Raw genomic sequence first — 24,039 nt, forward strand, 5'->3', positions numbered from 1 at the left:
TTGTAGCTTTTTGACAAAGCTTTTCTATGACCAAACATATAAATACTTGGGTTTTCTGTTATCAAATCAGTTGTCTCTGGAGTGTGCAATAAACCATTTCTCTAATTTAATACTCTATTTAATTGCTTCTGTGCAGAAACATAACAGAAGCTAATTGGCGACAGGGATTTCTCTTTTGAACAGTTACAAAGAGTTTTGTTCAGATTTTATCATTGATAAAATCGATACAAAGAGTTCTAGTTTATTACAAGAGTAACTGTTCAAAATTGCACCACTACAATGGCAGAAGTAGCAGACCTGATCAAGCTAATGCAGAAGCAGCAGGAGGAATACAGAGAAGAGTTCAAGCAGCAACAAGAGGAATACAGACGTCAGCAAGATGAAAGAATGGAGGAGAATAAGAAACTGATGGAGCTACTACTACAAAACCTACAACGGAAACAAGAAACAGCTGCAACCGCTGTTCCAGCCTTCCCAGGTTTTGACCCAACAGCAGAGCTACTAATAGAAACATAACAGAAGCTAATTGGCTAAGAAGGAAGGAAAGCTATACTAACAGATTACATAGACAGATTCAACACATTCATTGCAGCAAATTCTATTCATCAAGACAAGATTGCTGGCACTTTTCTCACCAACCAACAGCCTACACTCTACAAGCAGCTTAGTAATATGGCAGCTCAGCTTTCAACACCCAAGCAGATCAACGACCTCGACATGGATGAAATACTGGAATTTCTCAAAGACCAGTATGACCCTAAGCGCTTCATTGTTAGAGAGCGTTACAAGTATTGGAGTGACATGCAGAGGAAACCTGGAGAAACTATTCAAGAGTTAGCTGCCAGAATTCGTCAAGATGCAACTACATGTGCCTTCATAGACATTACAGATCCATTAGATGAGGCTCTCAGAACAAGATTTATCTGCTCTGTAAACAATGAAGCAGTTCTCAAATCTCTCTTCAAGGTCAAGGACAATGAACTCAACTTCAACAAAGCTATACAGGTAGCACAGGAAACAGAAGAAGCAGCTAAAGTTGCCAAAGAGACAGTTTATGGAAACTCGTCTAAAGTCAACAAGGTTGCTCAACAGAAATCAAGATACAAACCAATCCAGAAAAACAACTCTACACCTGACAAGCAGAAGGAAGGAAAGCTATGCTACAGATGTGACCGAACTAACCATACAGCGGATGACTGCAGATTCAAAGCAGCCACCTGCAACTTTTGTTCTAAACAAGGTCACATAGAAAGAGCATGCAAGAAAAAGAAATCATCTGCAGCAGAAAAACCAGTAAAGATGATAGAATGCACATCAACCAAGATGGTGAAACTTGCTGAAAACATCAAACTGGAGGGAGACAACTTCACACTTGAACTGGACACTGGAGCATGTGACAACTTCATCTGTAAATCAATATGGGAGAAGCTAGGAAAGCCAAACCCAAAACCTACTACAGTTAACTACAAATCAGCCTCAGGACATCTCATAGAGACGCTTGGCAGATGTGAGCTAACTGCCCAATTGGATGCACAGAAAGAAGTCAGACTACCATTTGTGATTAGTGCTGTACAAGATCTCAACCTACTAGGAAGAACTGCTATACAGCAACTAGGCATCTCTATTGATGACAAGCTACAACAGAACCTTGTATCAACAATCACAGAGAACCAGCCAGATGGGAGGTTACAAGTCAAGTGTAAGGAGATGTGCAAAGAATTTCCAGAAATATTCAAAGACGAGCTAGGATGTCTCAAGAACTTTGAACTAGAGATAAACTTCAAACCTTCAACAAAGCCAGTCTTCTGCCGACCCAGACCAGTTCCTATTGCCTTGACAGAAGAGCTCAACCAAGCATACGAAGCAGGTGTAGCTAAAGGCATATGGGAACCAACTCAATTCAACCAGTATGGAACACCAGTTGTACCTGTACGCAAATCTACAACAGGTCAAGCTGCAGGGAAGATCAGAGTATGTGGAGACTACTCCAAGACTATCAATAATCAGCTAGAAACACATAGGAAACCTATCCCACTACCAGAAGATCTAATCAGAAAACTAGGTGGAGGCTATTGCTACACAAAGATTGATTTAGCAGATGCCTACAATCAAATATTGTTGGCACCAGAAAGTCAACGACGACTAGCACTATCAACACACCGAGGAGTACTACTACAGAAGAGGTTGCCCTTTGGCATAAGCTCAGCACCAGGGTATTTTCAAGAAATCATGGAGCAACTGACACAAGACCTCCCAGGAGTAGCAGTATACCTAGATGATATACTAGTGAGTGGAGCCAATGCAGAGAGCCATCTACAAAACTTACGTCGACTTCTTCAAAGATTAGAAGAAAGAGGGCTCAGATGTAGAAAAGACAAGTGCTGTTTTGCTCAACCGACAGTAGAGTATCTGGGACACAAACTCACTTCAAAGGGAATCACTAAAGGAAAGAAGGCAGATGCAGTACAACAGATGCCAGTCCCAACAGACTTAACTCAGCTAAGATCTTTCTTAGGAGCTACACAATTCTACAGCAAGTTCATACCCAATCTGTCACAACTCACAGGACCATTGCATAAACTGACACGCAAAGGAGAGACCTGGAAGTGGGGCACTGAACAAGAAAAGAGCTTCAACAAACTGAAAGATATGCTATCAACTGATAGTGTCTTAGCACACTTCAACGCAGATCTTGACATTGGAATCTCATGTGATGCTTCAGAAACTGGACTGGGAGCTGTACTATTTCGTCGTTATCCTGATGGAAGTGAGAGACCAATAGCCAATGTTTCAAAAACACTGACCAGCACACAGAGGAAATATGGACAAATACAAAAAGAAGCTCTCTCAATCATATTTGCTCTAAAGAAGTATCACCAGTACCTGTATGGTCGACGGTTTATCTTGGTAACTGACCACAGACCTCTTCTCACACTTCTAGGACCTACCAAAGGAGTTCCAGCTCTAGCAGCCAACAGACTAGCAAGATGGGCACTGGTACTAAATCAGTATGACTACACCATAGAATACAGATCTACCCAGCATCATCAAAATGCAGATGTCCTCTCAAGACTGCCAGTTGGACCTGATAAAGAGTTTGATGCAAGAGAAGATGAGGATGATGTTTATACAGCACAGTTTCATCAATCCAGAGAAGTCAACCAATCTGCAGAAAAGACAGTTAGCAAGATACACAGCTACAATCTTGGAGCACCATGCTATGCCTTGTATCATGGACCTAGACGCAACAGACAACCTAGATGGGTTCCAGCCATTGTTACTAAGATATATGGAACTCGTAGTCTCAATGTCAAAGTGGTACCAAAGGGACCTACTTGGAGAAGACATGTTGAACAACTCAGACCAAGATACTCAACAGAAGAAGATCAAGACCCTGGAGATAAACCTGATATAACAGAGGAGACAAAACTGCAACTACCAGCCCCTACAACTGTAACAGAGCAACCTCCGTCTAGAAGAAGACCACGCAACCCTCGTCTACCTGATGGAGATGAGTATAGCAGAGACAAACCCCGAAGGTCTAAGAGAACCAGAAAGAACCTTTAGCTTAGTGAGGAGGTGTCATGCAAGTGCCAAGTATTATTGGTACTTTGCCAACAAACATTATGCTTTTTAGCTAAAGCTTTATACAAGCTAATATTATATAGTACTGTCTCATTATAGCTATTAATAATGCTTGTAGCTTTTTGACAAAGCTTTTCTATGACCAAACATATAAATACTTGGGTTTTCTGTTATCAAATCAGTTGTCTCTGGAGTGTGCAATAAACCATTTCTCTAATTTAATACTCTATTTAATTGCTTCTGTGCAGAAACATAACACCTAATGATAGTTGCTGGAGAGGGGTCACTTTTTCGCTTCTCGTGTTAACAACTTAACAACAAAAATACTGGTTTGTTAAACCCAGTATTATCAGAGGCTAAATCATAAGTACATATGTATATGCTGATACAGCTCTCTTCAAATGACGCAACTTTGACCAAGGAGTGACTTAAACGCATATCAGTTACATTTGACATTTAACAATAGACCTTTGAAGCATCTTTTGTCTTTGAAGCCTTACATTTATACAGAAGAGGAAGTTTTCTATATAATTTATTTGTTTTGTGCCTTTGAACTTTTTAAAAGGAATCTATCGTTTATAGCCATATATATACACTATAATAAACACAACACATATACAAGGGTAATAAAAACAGTTTATAACAGTTTCGTTGCTATAACATCATCGCTATAGCTGAACAGATGAACGACAGACAACAGACTAGCACTGAGATTTATATATATGTAGATAAAAAACCGCTAAAGCTGTATAGCATACTACTAGTAGATGTATCTTATATTAAAAGTAACTAGCACTCTTGCTAAACATGTGTTTTATTGTACATGCTGAGAGCAGGTGCACTTTGCTGGAGCGTAAGCAGAACCAAATAATGAAATGAAGCTCGAATGAAGATAAGGATATGAGGTTTGACAGATTGATGAGGTAGTTGAAAGGCTAAGAAAAAAAGGCTTTATTTGAGGATTGTCGTGTTTTTTCCAAACAGTTAAGGATTAAGCTTTACGCTGGAATAAACATCTCAAGGCTACGCCAATGCTTCATACATACACTGAAATCTCTCGGTGCCCTCTCGCGCATTGCGGCTGGCCAGTCGTCTGCCCATATTCAGCATACTAATCTATAAACTTTTAATCCTTTTGTTAATCATTTGATAATCTGTCATGAGAGCAGATGTCACCATACCACATAATTGTTAATTTCCTTATGACTTCCTTGAGGTGGGACCTGCTCTACCAAGAGCTCTCATACAAGCCCCTGTAAACTCAGTAAATGCTTGAGAGGCAGAGTAGCGCACGTTGATATTATAAAGCATAGAGCTGACTAAGCTGAGAGACTGGTTTTATAAAAATAGAAGCATTGTACAGCGCATTGCCACGATGTCAGTGCAGTACACGGGGACTCTAAGCTATCATTGGTCTAGATCCGAAAGACCCAGCAATTTAGGGTTGAAAGCTTGCTAAGAGCCTTTTGTCAGATCGGTATTGAGCAAGACTCGAACCACCAATCTCATGATTGACAGCCAAAGTCACGATATCGCACTGACATTATGGGCACGTTAAAGATTCACCTCTGTCCTTCATACATTGGAAAAGTGAAATGGCTACCTGGCTCTTTCAGACTGGACATGTTGCGAAATGGACTTCTTCAGGTTAAGCTGACAGTTCCAGAAGTAGATATTGAGAACTAGGTCACCTTTTCTCTACCATACTTTTTGACCCAAGCATGCTTTGCTAAGATGTAAGTCATTGTCGATTTCGACGGGCAGTCAAAAAAAAACCAGCGCATTGCCTGTGTTATTAAGGTGTATCAGCCCGTGTAGCTCTTATCTACTGAGGATGCATATTTCCGGCATGATGTTCCTAAGGCCCTGAAACCTATGCAACTGCAATAGACAATGAGCAGGCATGAAAGTGCTTGTTAGATTTATGTTCACCTATCAGCCAACGGGACGGACGCTTACTCGATCAATTTTGAATATGTAATTGTCCACAGGGGTCACTTATCTGTAATGTAACCAGACACTGAGAGAAAATTTACAATTGGATCACACAAAGTTGGTGATTAATAGAGAAGACTTGAAGTCTCTGTGCGCAATCTAGAATTATCTACAAATCTAGTTTCATACCTACTCAACCTTTGCCGACTAGCTCCTTTATTATTATCGTTGCTGCCAAGTCGCAGCTACTATATTGACAGCGGTGCTGCTAGCAATACGCACAGGTAATTAATGCTATTTCTTTGCTACAAGTATCGCTATTTGACATGTAAATTATATATAAATATATTATTATCCGTTAGAGGGTGTATAAATTATACATATATATATTGTTATTTGTTAGAGGGTGTATAAATTATATATATATATATTGTTATTTGTTAGAGGGTGTATAAATTATATATATATTGCTATTTGTTAGAGGGTGTATAAATTATATATATATTGTTATTTGTTAGAGGGTGTATAAATTATATATATATATTGTCATTTGTTAGAGTGTATAAATTATATCTATATATATTGTTATTTGTTAGAGGGTGTATAAATTATATATATATTGTTATTTGTTAGAGGGTGTATAAATTATATATATATCGTTATTCGTTAGGGGTGTATAAATTATATATATATTGTCATTTGTTAGAGTGTATAAATTATATCTATATATATTGTTATTTGTTAGAGGGTGTATAAGCTGTTGCAGCACAACATACAAGACTGTTAAGAGCTAAAATGTATGTACACAATAATTTGTTGTGTTTGCGTTGTGACAGATTGAGGCGTGTGCATTTACTTCAATTAGCTGTATCAAAACTGCACTGAGTGGTGACTGGAGTGCTCTGACTGTGTAGGTCTAGTTGAGGCGCGTGTGTGCATCGTCACTCAACACTCCAAGGGTTGAGTTTTAGAAGGCAGCTTATACAGTTTCTGCAGTTGGGAATTACTTCTCGATATCGAGACTATTGGACATTCGGCATCTCTCCAACTGATCATATCCGAATAGTCTTTGGTGGAGACTACGGCCAGCTCAACCTCATAAAGAACTTCATTAGAAATTGTGAATAATCTCTTTTTCTTACTGCTTTTGTGAAGCCAAACTCGGCAGTCTTTTTTAAAGCGATTAGCAATAACATTCTCCTCTCCATATTTGGCCACAGCTGAAGATTTATGAAGCCAGGTTCGACCATCTTTTTTAAAGAGTGGTAAGGTAAGGTGGTTTACATCAAACTTGTCCAATGTTTTTATAGCAGAAGAATTACCTTTTATCCATCGAGACTGAGGTTCTGTTTTTAATTTATCTGTAGCACTGCGAGGAGAACTGGTATTTTCTAAAATAAGAACCAAATGTGTACTAGCACAGTGCTTGTAACGTACTATTTTATTACATTTCATAGAAGGTAGCATCTGAGCTAGCGGAGTATTTTTGAAATATTTATGATGCCAGCATAGTTTAGATTCATACCAGTACTGCTGCTGACACTAAAAGATTCTGATGTTTTAGTAAGCTCAGTTGGAGAGGGTTGTAGGTTGCACATACTATCCGTTTCACTGATTGAGCTCACCTCATCCCCTGTGTCACAAAAAGTGTTACTGAAGGACAGCGTAGGACATGGAACTTTACGATTCTCTGTACGTTCACTGGCACTCTCCTCCGAGTTGCTCACCCCAAGTGGAGAATCTGTCAACAATAGACAGTTTGATTACAAAAAATTTTGTAGCAAAACCTTTACCAACGTTTTTAACAAGCTGAGTTTCACCCTCAGTTTGCTTGGTTGAAATTTTACCTTAAAGGCTGTCATACTCACTGGTTGGAGATTGGCTCTCATTAGCACTTCTTCCTAGAAGGTTTAATGAGTTGACAGGGTCAACGTTATTTGGTGAAGTCAACTGCTCACAGGCTAGCTCAGTTCTTGGTTTCCCTTGCTTTGATGAGTCCTCACCCATGACGGCAACAAGCAAGCAATTAATTAATAGGCTATATACATGTACATTGGTGCAATGAGTGGTATGTCTCGTAGATATTTGCCATTCCATAGCACGATAGCTAAATAAAATTGTACCAATTCTTTTAATAAATTGCTATAACAAAATGGACTTTTTAAACTTTAGTTACATAATATTCTAATGAGATGGTGAAAAAAAGTCAGAACTTAACTCAAACCAATGTGAACTAAACAACTAAATTTTTAGAATTTTTACAAAGTTATACACAGTATATCACAAAAATGCTTATCTGCACTGTGCTCTGCTAAATAATTAATGTGAATGAGCCCCACCTTGCATAGTTATACTTACACATATAGCACTTACCTACACCTTGCATAGTTATACTTACACATATAGCACTTACCTAAAGTTTATTTCATTTATTAAAGCATAAAATAATATGAAAGGAGTTTTGATTTTAGGCCCATTTCTCTCTGGGATGAATGTTATCACAGAATTAGTACAAGTTTGTCTGAAGTTTACCACGATGAATAATGCTGGCATGCTGCCACAAGACTGTAATAAGCTTGTACTTGCAGACTGATGTGACTAAGGAAAAAGAATCTATGATGGCTAATCAACAAATCATTGTAGCAGTAATTGGGTTGCTGATCGTTTTTAGACGGATGACAGTAGAAGGTAGTGTATTTCATATAACTATGTCATGTCTCAGGCAGGTTTTTACAGCATTTCCTAGTATATCATGTTTATACAATAGAGCTGTAATTGAGTTGAACATGTTTTCAGCCCTTGACTATTTAATGAAAACTCCCTTGTAGCAAGGTTTTCATTCTCAGCTTTCCAGTTTTTAACTAAACGGCAATTTTTTTTATACCTTGAAAATTGAAATCATTGACACAGCCAAACACCACTGGTGCCATTGCAGGTTCTCAGAGAAACATATTCTACATGTGCGAGCATCCAATAGTTCAGATTTCATCAGGAATGGTACTCGTAGCACCAGGGTATTCTCATAACCCTGGTCTGGTGGCTGCAAACTGCACGACAGATATAATTATTGCTCCAGGTCAAAGGTAAGTGTGCAAATAAATGTTAGCATGGATACTAAAACAGCTAAAGCTATAAACTCAGATTCTGAAGAGCGGTATGTATTTTTAAGACTATAAAATGACTAGTGATGACAAGTACATAGAAAAGTACATAAATCAGTGCACGCACACACATGTCACATGCAAGACATGTTACATGTTAGATTTTTAAAGACATTATTATGAAATACTACTTCAATGGGTATCACCTGTGAGTTGGAGTTATGCACTCCCTGTGCTCAAGCAGCACACTGTACTATTCACTATACCCTGCTATGCATTGCTCATCTTATCTTGGCCATTTTAATTGTTTTTTGCTTATTGTAATCTTCAGCCTAGTTCAACGAGCCTGGTTCAGCCTGGTTCAATTCGTCCCTTCCTCTCGTAATCTTGGCACTAGTCCTTAGGCTATGCATTGGTGATAGTGTTATCATAATGTGAAAACTCAGTGCTCTTGCTAACAACAAACCAAAAAAACAAACAGAGATGAATATTTTCTTCAGAATGTTTTTTTCATTCAGTTCACGACCTACTTCTCAGCCAGCCAATCAGCATAGCTCTGATGCGCTTATAGATATTTCCGTTGCCATCTATGTTTATGTCAGGGTCGTCGTGGAAGTCTACCAAAGATTCAGTATTGAAAACTGTGATGCTGACTTTCTAAGACTAAATGACGGAAAAGCACCAACATCCAGATGTGGAGTTATCTCTTCCTACGAGCACATTTACACTACTGCTAGCAACACGCTGAGGATCTGGTACAAGAGTGCATCTTCTCGTGATAGAGTTGCACTCAGTCTCAAAGGTCACTCTGTTATATTTTAACTCTTCCTCACATTATGTTAATAATGTTTAAAATGAATGCTGAACGTGAATATAATACTGTGACATAATTGTAGGTAACATATCGAATCATAGCCAGCTGGCAGCGAATGTTGTTTTGTTCATAAAAAACTTTTTCGATTATAACCTGCTGCGATATGTATAATATATCATACTAAAATTGGAAACTGATTGGTAGCTGCACTAGATATCCTGTAGGCAAGGGCCATCTAGGAAAATGTCTGACTTTACAAAAAGCATTAGTTAAAATCATATAAACAATTACTAGAAGATTCATAGAGAGAAATATGTTATTATTGCTCAATTCCATGATGGGGTCTCGCTGGCTGCACAACACCATCACTTTATATATAGATGTATTTCTTTGTAGCAATTGGATGTGTTCTAACTGACGTTGTGCGAGGCTCTCACTACAGCACCGTAGATGAAGAGTTTGACGAGTCTACATCAGTGTACAGTTCTAGCTTTGTGTGCAATGATGGCTATTTGATAGAAGGCACCAAGGATACTGAAGCTACTCTTGTGTGCCGGAAAAACGCACGAGAGAGTCTGTATTATTGGGAAAGCACATCTAAATATCGCTGTATTGGTGGGTTTGTCATTACAATAGCAGGGAATTGCATCATATTTGCTTAATCATGCTAACCAACCTGTCAACATGTTTGCCTTTCTATCTCTGACTGGATAAGACTAGCCTGGGCATGGCTCTCTTGGGGGTGGGGGAGAAAGAGAAATTTCATTCTCCCCCCACCCCTAAGAGAGCCATGCCCAGGCTAGGATAACACTAATATTTCATTTGTTGCGCCTGTATTAAAGTTGTATTTTGCGTGCAAAATATAATAGCATAATATATGTATAACATCTTAATTTTCACACCAAGCTTCACTCTCACCCTCATGCTCTGTATATGCAGCTGAATACATTGTATGGAGACTAACTGTTGAGTAGCTATACTGCACAATAAAGGAGTGCAATGGCTGTCCTGTGGTGTTGTTGTAGCTGCAATGTGCCCAGCTCCTTCTCAAACTTTAAATGGGAGAATAAGTGTCAGCTCTTTAAGCGTAGGAGCAAAGGCTACACATGCATGTGAAACAGGCTACATACTCGAAGGACCAGCTGTACAAGAGTGCTTGCTCCTATCTGGCATAGGAGCTTTCTGGGGTGGACTCATACCAACATGTCAAGGTTGGCCAAAATTGACTTTTGATACCTTTCAATACTTTTAATATGGTCGTATTATAAAATTTGGAATAATAACTTTAATCACAAGTCTAGTTCCTATAAAACTTGGTAGTCTGTTCTTTGACAGTTAACAAACTGCTATCACGTAGTCCATCTGCAGCATCTCTGACTCTGTGTGCTTACAGGGCGGAGCAAGCCTCTCATGTATATATTAACACGCTGTCTGCTATACAGTTGTAGACTGCGGTCCATTATACATACCCTATGCAAATGTAACACATCCTCAGCTGTTTACAACATATAAAACAGAAGTTTTCTTCTCCTGCATAGACGGTTATCATTTATTGCCAGAGGAAATAACTACTGGTGTGGCTGTATGTGAGGCCACAGGGCATTGGAAACACGATAATTGTCAAGGTAAAAAGTTTTAATTAATTTTTTTCAAATTAAAGTAGTAGGTTTATTGATAATAAAGACGACTCTATTAAAAAACGTTGGTTGATGAGTAATTTCTACCTGAACAGGAAACTTTGAATAGTTTGGTATCTTTTGCTGTAACACTTATAACAATAGGGCGATTAGTAAAACTAAATTCACCTTAGCTAAAGCAGTTGAGATTCTGAATTAAAGCAGTCAGTGCTGTAGTCTGGGCTTATTTAACAGCTTGTAAGTCAAAGAACACAGCTATAAAGATAACTTATAATTTAACCATTGGACATTAAATGAAAACTATTTGCTATTTTTCATCCTCCAAGCAAGTTTCAGAATGCTTAACTCTTTTTTAAGCATCTTGAAACTTAACAAAACATTTTTTTAGGTAAGCCATGGTATGAAAATTCACTTTTTTGCCTAGATCTATAAAATGCTAAGCGTAAAAGTAACACCCGCGCAGTTATGCGTGTTAGAAATACGGTTCTACATTATGAACCTTTTTGGAGTTGTGCCCTCAACTATTCATTTGTTTAATTTACATTCGATTTCTGCTACTAGTTGTGTTATATAGCTCAACCCTCCTGCTCTCAAACAACGCTTATTAATGCTGGATATACGCTTCAAGACTTATCTCTTCGCTCCGTTGAAGTTGCATGCAATACACAAAACACAACAATGAGTTTGCAGTGTCTTCCAAATGGTACATGGAATAGACAACTCCCGCCCTGCACAGGTACAACTTACGCATGCTCGTATGTTAAGCTATTAGCCAAACTTATAAAATGCATATAGAAGCTGCAATTATTGATGCATGCATTATTGTCTTACTTTGTGTGTGAACACTCTTATGGTTCTGGAGTGTATTAATCTGCACATGTGTAGTACCCTGTGCAAGAGTAAAGTAGTACTCTGTACATGTGTAATGTAGTACATTGTACATGTGTAATAGAGTACACTGTACATGTGTAATAGAGTACACTGTACATGTGTAATAGAGTACACTGTACATGTGTAATGTAGTACACTGTACATGTGTAATGTGGTACACTGTACATGTGTAATGTAGTACACTGTACGTGTGTAATAGAGTACACTGTACATGTGCAATGTGGTACACTGTACATGTGTAATGTAGTAAACTGTACATGTGTAATGTAGTACACTGTACGTGTGTAATGTGGTGTTGTGTAAATGTCTCGTGTAATATGCAGCTGTACAAGTATTGTGTAATGCTCTGTACATGTGTAGGGTGTACTCTGTACATATGTATTGCATTGTACACATGCAGGGTTGTACATAGTGTGTGTACAGTATAGTCGACAGTACGATGTACATTTATACTGCTCTGAGTTACCTTGCCTTTGCTATCTAAAGGACAGGTATTGTGAAAATTGTTCAATTGGCAGCAGGTTTGCTGGAACAAAACAGTAATTACTAGAAACTGCAAGCTTTGTTTGCTTGTAGCTGAGCAGAAAGCGGACAGAGTCAGCCTAGACAGCCAAAGTCTGATGGTGATTGGAGTGTGTGTGGCTGTCACTTTACTCATAGTCTTCATCATTCTCACTGTTATAATCATTTTACTGAGGAGGTTTGTGTCCAATTTAGTCACAGCATCTCAAGTCTTTATATCCAGTGATGCTTGTCTGTCTGTCTGTTTGTCCAGTGTGTTACACTTTCAGATTTTATTTACAGAAAGAAACCAAAAGTAGCTGCTAAAAATACATCTTTGGCTCCACCTCTTCATCATCCAATGAGAGCTGGTTACACATCGGTTGATATAGAGCCAAATAATGGCGTGTCTTCCTTAGTAGTTGCACCAGAGAAACTTACTGCGCCACCGAGAGAGTTCTCTGTTCATCATAACGATCTTTATGCTCAAATCAACAAACTGAGAAAACCTGCTTACTCGAGTCGCAGGCCAAATGATAGAAAAGACAGACTGGCCGAGCCTGTGCGCATGATAAGCAATGACCTCTATGCATCTGGTTCACCGTGATAAGCAATGACCTCTATGTATCTGGTTCGCCGTGATAAGCAATGACCTCTATACATCTGGTTCACCGTGATAAGCAATGACCTTTATACATCTGGTTCGCCGTGATAAGCAATGACCTCTATACATCTGGTTCGCTGTGATAAGCAATGACCTCTATACATCTGGTTCGCCGTGATAAGCAATGACCTCTATACATCTGGTTCACCGTGATAAGCAATGACCTCTATGCATCTGGTTCGCTGTGATAAGCAATGACCTCTATGCATCTGGTTCGATGTGATAAGCAATGACCTCTATGCATCTGGTTCACTAAGTTTAGAGAAGTAAGAATATTAGAGACACTAATTATGTGTTTCAGCTAGAGTTTTTTAAAGGTTTTAATAAACGTGGATTCTTACTCATAATTATATTAGCTGTTAAAAATCTTCTTATCATTGATATGTTTTTATATCGCTGGTAACACACCTTTCATGGCTGTTAAAGTTTTGGAAAAAACTTATAAGGTATCAATAAAATTATTACATAATTGTATGGCTAATTTATTATAGAACTGCGGCCTATTTTAAGGTGCAAAGAGATAAACATGTGTAGTGTGTATGCAACACAATCTTCATACAGCATAAAATAAAAAACCTATTTAAAGCATCTGGAAAGTTGAGAACAATTATAAGAAAATACCATAAACTCTTTCTAATTATAATATTCCTTCCTTTGAGTAGCAGGCTGCCAATAACTGGCTAGAAATAGAGTTCAGGCCACAACAAACAGACTACCAGATAAAAGGTCTCTAGTGGAAAGAAATGCACTCGAAGCGCATGAATATAGAGTTGATTGTTTTGGATTCTCATTACAGTTATCCCAGAGGCCTTTTTAATGTGTTCCAACAAGCTGCAGAACATACAGGTAAATCCAACAAGCATAATGAAAAGATTATACAGTAGTCGTGTCTTTAGCGCTGATTGGAGATTATACAGTAGTCGTGTCCTTAGTGCTCATTGTGTTGCTCGAGGATTTGGACACGTCTGCGTTCGCCTTCAGACATTTGCTTTTAACTTCTAGCACTGCAGTGAGCTCTCGAGATCGAAGGAAATAGATGGCCACGTCAAGAATTCCAGTCATTGATGCAATTACTAATAAAATGCTTTCCGCCTGCTCGCTATTGCCAAGCTGTGAGAGGGTTTTGCTACCCCTCATCTTCATTATATACATGATGTTAGTCGGCAGCCAGAGGGCGGCAAATGTGCCGAGAAACATGACTGTCGTACAAACTCCTTTGAACTGACTTTTTCTCATCCGCATGTCGATTAGAGAAGATTTTAAGCTGGAGTGCTTTAGTCTTTTCTGCTGCTCCTTGCTGACTCGAACTACGGTGTAGGCAATGTAAGAGTGGATAAAGAACATACTAGTAAATGTTAGAGTTATCAGTACCACGGCCACTCCAAATCGGATGTTGCTATCTTGCTTTTGACCAACCGGTATAAAATATTCACCAGTTCCGGGACGCTGAACATAGTAATATGCCTCCAATGAGCAGTAACCCGTTATATTGATGTTGTACGGTCGAAGGCCATCGGCAAGTTTTGTCTTTTTGCTAGCTATGAGAATACATTTCAGCAGCCCTAACACTGCAGACAGAGCCCAGCCAACTGAAAGTAAAGAGAAGACGACTCTGCTTCTCATAAGCAGTCGATGCTGCAAGGAGAACCTTACAACAATGAAATGGTCTAACGACATGAGCAAAAGTCCGACCAGGTTAGCAGTAGTACCCACGTCAAAGAACCTGCAATGCAAAATGTGCAGCATTAAAATGTATAAACAAATAAATTTTTATTATAAATTTTAAAGCAAAGAATGTTTGTAATACTCATCATAAAATTTAAACACTAAATGGCTCAGCTCACTCTATAATGTTAAATATTAGGTTAGCACAGTGCATCCACTACAACTGGTTGCACCGACTTGCTTGCAGATACAATTTTCTAGCTTTCAGATGAGATATTAAAATTAAATACATAATTTGTTAGAAGAACTGCTACAATTATGAATTGGTTTGGTGACCATTAATTGAAATGCCAACAGCTTTTGAATAAAAGGATGGCTTTTAAAAGTTTGAAGGGAAATTATCTATACTTCTATCTGACTTTTTTTGCTAAAAAAAAGAGTCAGATACGTGCACGCTTACAGCGATTCTACTGCGTGTGCATTCGTGCATGCTTCTGCAAGAGACATAGTCTAAAAGAAATCTGTGACAGCGCAAACGGGTGGTGAAGGTTATTTCGACGACTGGTGAAGAAGCTGACCGATAGCATATGTGTATTTTGTTTAAAGATTGGCTTGGTCACAAGTGTCAAATGCTGACACCACAGAATGTGATAGTAATCCCAAAGGCGACAAACTTCTGCATCAAAATACTTGACAAATATCTGCCCCAAAACTGTGGGATTATCATGACAGTTACCACCTTGCCTTGCCAGTGTGCCCATTCAACAGTATGAAGAAGACAAAAACTATCTCAAAGATAGGTGTAATAAGCTAAAATAGCTGTATGCAAGCATGTATTTCTTGTAGAAGTCTCACTATTTTCGCTATTAGTGATCATCCCTTAAGCGTGCCAAAGAGCAAAGAAGGTCATTAGCCTCGCTTTCTTTTAGTCCAGCTTTTCCTAACGGGCAGATCTGAACTGCCAGAAATGCTTAGGCTTGCACTTTTATGTAGATAATACCTATATTAGTCATGAACAAAGAATTTCTTGTATATTTTATAGCTAGATGCTTGGCAATTATATCTATCACAGTACGCCTTACTCTCAGCATCATTATCTTTTATATATGTAAGGTGTGAGTTACTGCCTTTAAGGATTTAGTACATTCAGCTTTAGTGTACAGATTAGCCAATCAGAGCCCAGATATCTTAGCTACAGCTCAATCAACTACACAATGTCGAAAGGGAAAATAGTACGGGAAGCTGTGGTTTGAAAACATTACCGATGAGACTTTGGATTCACTGACACAAATTTGTGCTCCGTGTTAAACAATATCTACTAACTGCCTTACCTGAGCGCTACACTCTGAGCGCAGTAAAAGTTTTCCCTGAGTTGGTGCAGCGCTGGATCCAAGACCTCCTCATCATCACCGATATTGTTCAGCTGGAAGAGCTTGAGTGAAACGAAGACGACTCCGGAGCAAGTTATTAAGATATCACAGACTAAGATATTCAACAAAAAATATGTGTGCTGCTTCCTTGTCGTGTCATTCTTTTTGACCCTGCAGCATGATGGAATACAAGCGTTACAACATACAAAGCCGCCAATACAGAGCTTTGCATTTTTTGTTTGCCATAGTCAATGTACTCCTATGCACCACCAAGCATCCACTTTTTATAAAATATGTTTTTCAGTAGGAGAGAACAGTGGATAGTGTCAGCAGCCAGCGCCAGCAGTCAGCGTCAGCAATATTATAATAAACTTCTGCTATAAAGCAATAAAGAGATGATTAGGTTGATTTGTTATTGATGCTATGCGTGTGTCACAGGTCTAAATATAACAGCCTTCAATACCTGCTCTTCACATTTCTTCTAGAACATTCTTTCTCTTCTTTCTATCTAGAGGTAAACATACATGTAGTTTTTGACTTTTTGATGCATTACATACACTGCCTAGCTATCTGTCTCACTATCTATCTAGCCATCTGTCTTTCTATCTACTTAGCTATCTGTCTTTCTATCTACTTAGCTATCTGTTTTACTACCTTCAAAAATGTCCATTTTATTATTTACCAAGCCGTCTTTCTTACTACCCACTTAGATATTTACCTTGTTATCAACTCAACCATTAATCTTCCAAATCCACTTCAAAATACATATTTGTCTGATAATGTAAGCCTGCTATGTAAGAATGGTGCCCATTCGGAAGCAATTAATCTATACTCCATGAACCACTATGTATCAGTACCATGGCAGGAGTATAAACAACCTATCTGCATGTTGAGTGTTCAAGGAAAGAATTAGTGAAAATGGCTTTCGCTAGCCATAACATAAATAGTTGGATAATGATTCCTTAACAAACATAGTAGTCCAAAAGCTAAAGGTACTCGTGTAGATCTGGCAATAAGGACTGAAGGAAAGTTATAATTTTGCATTTAAATTTTAAAGAGATCAAAAACGTACAGTAATAAAAATATAATATGTTAGTTCTATTAGGATAGAGAAGCACGTAAAGAGGTTTGTTTATAAGTAATAGCTTCACATTTATTTATGTAATTAAACGTTTAAAATAATTTTTAATAAAGAAATTCAACTATAACTGCTAGACTCTAAATTTGACACCGAAACATTTTATTGTTACTACTTTGCACACTGACCTTCCATGACCTCAACTATGACTTTAATACATCAACTTGTGTGAGTCGTTTTTGTGAAATAAAAAATAGCTGACATTCTAAATAAGGCTGGTATATATATAGTACATACAAATGTCATATCAAATGAGATGCAAAGATAGCGGAGTTTAACTATGCACTGATTAAGGGCAGAACTGAAGATGAATCCTGATAACAGAGTTTATTTTAATCATCTCAAGTTCACTTGGAGATAAAAACTATTTTAAAATATATTAAATACCACACAAGGAGGAAACAAATCAGCTTCAGCATAGCATCAAGTGAAATTGGGATGGATAGATATCTGTGACTGTAGCATGTGACAGTAATGAAAGGTTGTTAAATACGATCGCATAACATACCTTGCAATGCATGGGAGAGGAATGAAAGTTGATTAGATGTGATCACATAACATACCTCGCAATGCATGGGAGAGGAATAAAAGGTGATTAGATGTGATCACATAACATACCTCGCAATGCATGGGAGAGGAATAAAAGGTGATTAGATGTGATCACATAACATACCTTGCAATGCATGGAAGAGGAATGAAAGGGGATTAGATGTGATCACATAACATACCTCGCAATGCATGTAACAGATAAAATGTTCAGTAGAAGTCCGACAGCATTCACAACTAGTCCAAAATAAAGAATAATAATTTCTCCATCTAAACCAGTTTTCTCATGAATCTCCGCTGCTGTTGACGCATTTAGCTTCTGTGTGCTGCTCATTCTCAATAAAGTATTTTGCCGAAACTTTTGCTCATAGAAGATCTGCAGTAGTCATCAATAGAAGATTTGCAGTGGTCAGCAATAGAAGATCTGCAGTGGTCAGCAACCATCGCTATCTGCTGCCAGATTGACTGTTATTTTGCAATCACTTGGCAAAGTAACAAAATCATAAATAAAAATATAAGTAGGCGGAGACTACTAAGTGTTTTGGCGTCTTACATTACAGAGCCGCAGTGTGCATGATTATACATAAGAAGCTGCGGTGACAGCAGGACCTCAAGCTAGAGCTACCCAAACCAGCATCAATGCTCCTATTAATTATCAACATAGATTTAATGAGACCTTGACCATAACAGCTTGACATAATTATTTGGTAATAATCAAACTCACTTTTGATTATTACTGATATGATATGCAACATCGTAGCTTTTAGAAAATGCTAGCTGGCTTGCTGATGGCACGCATACAACAACCACAACAACCGTATTTCCTTTGTACAAACAAAATGGCAAATACAAAAGTTTTTCTGCATGAGCTTGAAGTGGCATTTTTTGCAGCATGCTAGTGTAAAGTGAAAAACTGCAATCCCTCCATCTGTATGCTTATTTACCCATATTCAACATGTGAACTCACTCTGCATTCATAAATGACACTGCCTGGTAAGGTAACCATTGTCACTGACCTATTGGGAATGTCAAAACCTATACCGTATATATTCTTCATATGGTTTATATAATGACTCGAGTGAAGTGAGGTAGCTATGCTGTTCATAGCACTCCCAGAGAAACAAGATAATACATCTTAGATGTATGATTGATAATCGACATGCGCAGATAGTATGCCTGCTCTCACAATGCCTAACAATTCTCGGCAGCATGATGCCAAATTTAAATGCTATTTTGCATTCCTCTGTACTCAATCAACACAGTTGGGATTTCACAATCCATCTGTCATTACTTTTACATTTAGTTTGTAAGATCCACACATTCAGCTTCACAATGCTTCCTGTTTACTACTTTGTGTCCGAAGCAACGGTCATCTTAGACCACTCACTCAGCTAGCTACTGGCATCTTAGACCACCCACTCTACTATTTACAGTCATCTTAGACCACCCACTCTGCTAGTTACGGTCATCTTAGACCACCCACTCTGCTAATTACGGTCATCTTAGACCACCCACTCTGCTAGTTATGGTCATCTTAGACCACCCACTCTGCTAGTTACTGTCATCTTAGACCACCCACTCTGCTAGTTACGGTCATCTTACACCACCAACTCTGCTAGTTACGGTCATCTTAGACCACTCACACTGCTAGTTACGGTCATCTTAGACCACCCACTCTGCTAGTTACTGGCCGACATTCTCATCAAACTACTCGCTAGAGCTCAGTCTTGCCATTCTTCCTTTCTTTTCAACATGAAATTATTTCACCGCTCTGTATGTCTTACCAGATTAGAGTTTAGTCAATGTCATACATTATTCAGATACTGTTTGCCTTATCCACTCTCAGCTGACAAGCATCACATAGTAATTAAGCTGTTACGAGCAAAGAGCACAGATTTGAAAGAGAAAGAAATTTTGCCCTAGAAGAGCCTAACAGCCGCTATAGACTCCTAAATACATTGTGGTTATAAAGTTAGAAATCACTTTAATTGATTAAACACAAAATTATAAATGTTAAATGTTTGTGAATCTATCTAAATGATATATATAATAGTATAATGTAATATATTAATAATATAGTAACACATGCTAGTGATTACTATGAGCCAATTTCAAATGCAAAACTAATTAAACAAATTTGCCTACAATAAGTAAAGACTCCTGATTAAACCCTTAACATAGTTGACTCTCCTGGACAATTCCTGTGACATACAATTCAGGTGCTGCTATGGTATTCATATTCAACTACTGACTTTAATATATCCTGTTTATTACTATTATTGTTATTATTACTATTATTGTAAAAGTTTTTCTTCACAGTCGTGTGGTGGTATAGGTGACTGGTTGTTTTCCATGTTGATTCCGGGTCTTAACAAAAGGCCAAAGGATCCAACATCTTCCTCAACTTCACTAAGAGAGGACCTTCCTCAAAACGAGAACTGTTCCTAAGATGGCCGTCTTCTGTATAGTCTCAAAAGACATGTTCACTCCCACCACCTATTATTACTATTATTATTATTATTATTATTACTGGTAGTTAGCACAGCTTGATGTTAAACTGGTTTTGGTATCTTTGGAACTCGGGTCAGAGCAACTAACCTGGGAGATCCAAAACCTTCCTTAGGATTTTAGCTGATCTCAGCAGTGCAGCAAATTGCACTTTTGGAATGTCCTTCTGGTCAACATTTTGTTTGATTAGCTACTTTTCCAGTTGCTTGACTGCACCTAATGCCTCAACCACGATAGGAACAGTTGTCACAGATGTTTTCCAAACCTTTCTAAGCTCTCGTGGCAAATCCTTATACTTCACCTTTTCCTGTTCTTTGTCTTTCACTCTCCCATCTCCTGGAAGCATTTATCACATGGTCTGTTTAAATGCTCATATCTCATAGCATCTTTGCTTTCTCATTTTCTAATGTTGTTTCTATTGGGTAATCATACCACTTTTTAGATATTCCGAATTCACACTGTTTAAATAGATTCCAATGCACTTTCTTGCCACTCAATCATGTCTTTTCTTGTACTCCATTCTTTCTATCTTACTGCATTCATTTAAAAGATGGAAGATGAAGTTTCTTCCCTTTCTCTACATAGTTTAAACAATGCCCTGTCTATCTGCTTCTCTATATATTTCCTTCTCCATCTAGTAGGTAATGCCTGATCTTGAGCTGCTGTCAACATTCTTTCTGTCTCTTTCTTCATATAACCATTATTTATCCATGCATATGTTTGTTTGCTCTCAGTGTCTGCCACTAGTCAAGGATATTACCCATGTAATGCTTTTCTGTCAAATCTTTAATGGTAAAAGGTAGTCTCCTGTTTTTTCCTTGAATTCTTTTTTGCTCTTTTTTTCTGGGCAGATTTCAGTAACCTTCTGTAGCCTTTTTCGGCGTTCTTCACATAATCTGAAGAAATGAGAAACATAGATCAGAAAACAAGAAAGTTAATGAGAATGAATGGGATAAATCATACAAAAGCCTATGCGTCATGATTTTACCTATCCAGAGTTGATGGTGGAAGAGGACTAACATCAATAGAAGAAACAATATACGAAAAAGAATCAGGACTGTCAGATTATTATTATTATTATTGGTTTTATCACAACTGGTGTCATTTTCTGTCATCGACCTAGTTCTACTAGACTGAGATGAACAGGACTTTCCTAAAGATGCTATCTGATTCTAACAGGGCACCTGTCGTAGCAACATGTATTTCTTTACAACAACTCTCAGCAGAGCTATTCAATCAGTCACCCGATGTGTGGTACCAAGAGCTCTTACTATGATAGGGATGACTTAGTGCTGTTGTTTTTCACATCTGGATTACCTTCAATGCCAGGTCCTGGTATTTCCGAACCTATTCTAATTTCTTCTCTCTCACTCCAAAATCAACAAAGACAGCAATATCTACAATCAGTGTTTTTGATTTCAGCTTGTTCACTATCACAATATCAGGCCTCCTAGCCTCTATTACCCTGTCAGTGTGTATATTAAAATCTCACAAGATCTTTACATTCTCATTTTCTAACACTGACTCAGCCCGGTGAGCAAACCAGTTTTTGATTTTTGGGAATCCATGGGTACCACACAACTCTCAGTGAATGATTGAAGCCACACGGTCATGTCTCTTCTTATCTTTTCTCTGCACTAGCTTCTCACATTCCCTGAGCAGGTGCATCACCATTTCATCCCGCTCACAACACATCCTAAATTTCTAGCTGCCCATTTCTTGCATAATGTTCACCTTGCAATTTCTTGTGGAGAATGCCTGATCTTGAGCAGCTAAAATTAATCTTTCTGTTTCTTTTTTCAGCTACCCAGTTTACAACCAATTCTATGAGTGAAGGTATCTGCTTTTTTACACTTCGAGAATATCGATCATGAAGAGCCTCTTTCTTCCATCCTCAATCTTTCCTGTGTTTTTTCCTTTTTTCTGTTCTCCTACAGGTCTGGTCTTTCACAAAATCATCCAAAATTGAATCCGCATTCAAACTAATTCTCTTTATATGGTCTGACAAACTCCAGTCTTCGATCCTCACACAGTCTTCAATTGAAACCATTCTTCTACCTCCTACATCTCTCCTAGTGTACAATCTGTCTACATCTGTTTTTGGGTGGAGTGCATGATTCAACGTTATCAGTTTTTTGTCTTTCTATCCATCTATTTGAACTCATCAACACTCCAATGAATTATTTCTGCTGTGTACAGCACTTTGGTAATATTCCTTCCTGACCTTCTTCTTCATATCTTCAATTTTGATATGATCTGCCTCAAGTACTCCTAGGTATTTATAGAATCCGTCTCCTAAGTTCTGCAACACTTGTTCTTTTGGCATACTGATTCCTGAATCCTCTATCTACTTTCCTCTTCTCATCACCAATATTGCACACTTTTTGCGGTCCAAACTTCATACATAATATCATTTGCAAATACTCTGACTGTGTTTACTAAGGTCTCTAGCTCTGCTTTAGACTTACCATAAAATTTCAGATCATCCGTGTATAAAAGGTGGTTGACCTTTCCGCTTTGTTGGATCTTGTACCCCTGAGTAGTTTCTCTCAATAGAATTGAAAGCGGAATAAGTGCAGTCACAAAAAGGAGGGGAGATAATGAATTTCCTTGAAATATTCCTCTCTTGATGTCCATCTCTGCAATCGTTTTACCGAAGTATTCTAGCTCAGTGTTCCAAGTTCCCATGCTGTTTCTTATCAGTTCAATCACGTTCTTCGCCATTCTAGTTAGTTGCATTGTTTTCAGAATCTATGAATGGGGCAGCATGTATTACACCTTCCGATAATCAATTCAGCATATTGCTACAGTAAGTTAGTATTTCTTCTTTGGAGTCACATAAAATTGCCTTATCTAACATGATGTGGTCTTTGGCGCTCCTTGTGTTGCTGATACAGCCCTTCTGTTCTTTTCCAATAACATTCTGTTTAGCCAGGTGTTCATACAGTTTCTCAGCTAAAACACCTGTTAAAGTTATCTACATGAGTGGTAAACATGTGATAGGTTGGTAGTTTTCAGGTTGTCTCCCTTTAGCTGTGTTGTTCTGATCAGGCCGTTCTTCCTGTTGTCATCCATTTTGGTAGATCTTCTTCTTTTAAGCTTGTCTGTAGATGGACTACAACTAGTTCATGCAGACTCTTCCGACGTTCAATCTAAAATTCTTGTACTCCCTCTGAGCCAGACGATTTCCAGCCGGGTACTTTACCTATCATTTCCTCACATCGTCCACATTGTTTCAAAGATCTTTTTGCCTTTTCACGTGCTTCAGTCTGCCTGTTACTCTGCCTACCCATTCTCCGGTGGTATTGTGCATTGTTTGTTTACTCCATATTACATGCCAAAATATTCTAGATTTTTCCTTGTCTGGTGCTTCTTTATTATTGATGCTTCCAGCTTTTGTAGGCTATAGTAAAACCATTTCTGGTTGTTGATAAACATCCTGTTTTGGGTATATTGTTCAACTCGTTCTGTATACCTCTTAATCGTTCGACTTAACGTGCTAAAATTTTGTTTCAACTTTTTAATTACCATGCCAAATCTTTTGTCTCTGATCCTATACTTCTTCTCAAGCCTGATTCTCATTGGATCATCATGATCTCTCACTTTAGACTCCACTACTTTACTCAAATCTGATATTATTTTTTTCAATTTCTGTTCCAGCCTTGCCTTCCATGCTGTGACTCT

The 24,039-nt window shown here is 38.2% G+C and overlaps 1 protein-coding gene across 1 annotated transcript; it reads right to left on the reverse strand.

The window, feature by feature from the left end:
* Positions 1 to 14,037: 14,037 nt before the first annotated feature.
* Positions 14,038 to 18,181, reverse strand: LOC137392258 (lysophosphatidic acid receptor 2-like). The gene is made up of 3 exons (XM_068078923.1): positions 18,030 to 18,181; positions 16,125 to 16,334; positions 14,038 to 14,851 (listed from the first exon to the last, which is right to left on the reverse strand). Exons 1-3 carry the CDS (start codon positions 18,179 to 18,181, stop codon positions 14,038 to 14,040), a joined length of 1,176 nt encoding a protein of 391 aa, XP_067935024.1.
* Between the last annotated feature and the right edge of the window lie 5,858 nt (positions 18,182 to 24,039).

This window comes from Watersipora subatra, chromosome 3 (assembly GCF_963576615.1).
Source record: "Watersipora subatra chromosome 3, tzWatSuba1.1, whole genome shotgun sequence".
Taxonomy (NCBI): domain Eukaryota; kingdom Metazoa; phylum Bryozoa; class Gymnolaemata; order Cheilostomatida; family Watersiporidae; genus Watersipora; species Watersipora subatra.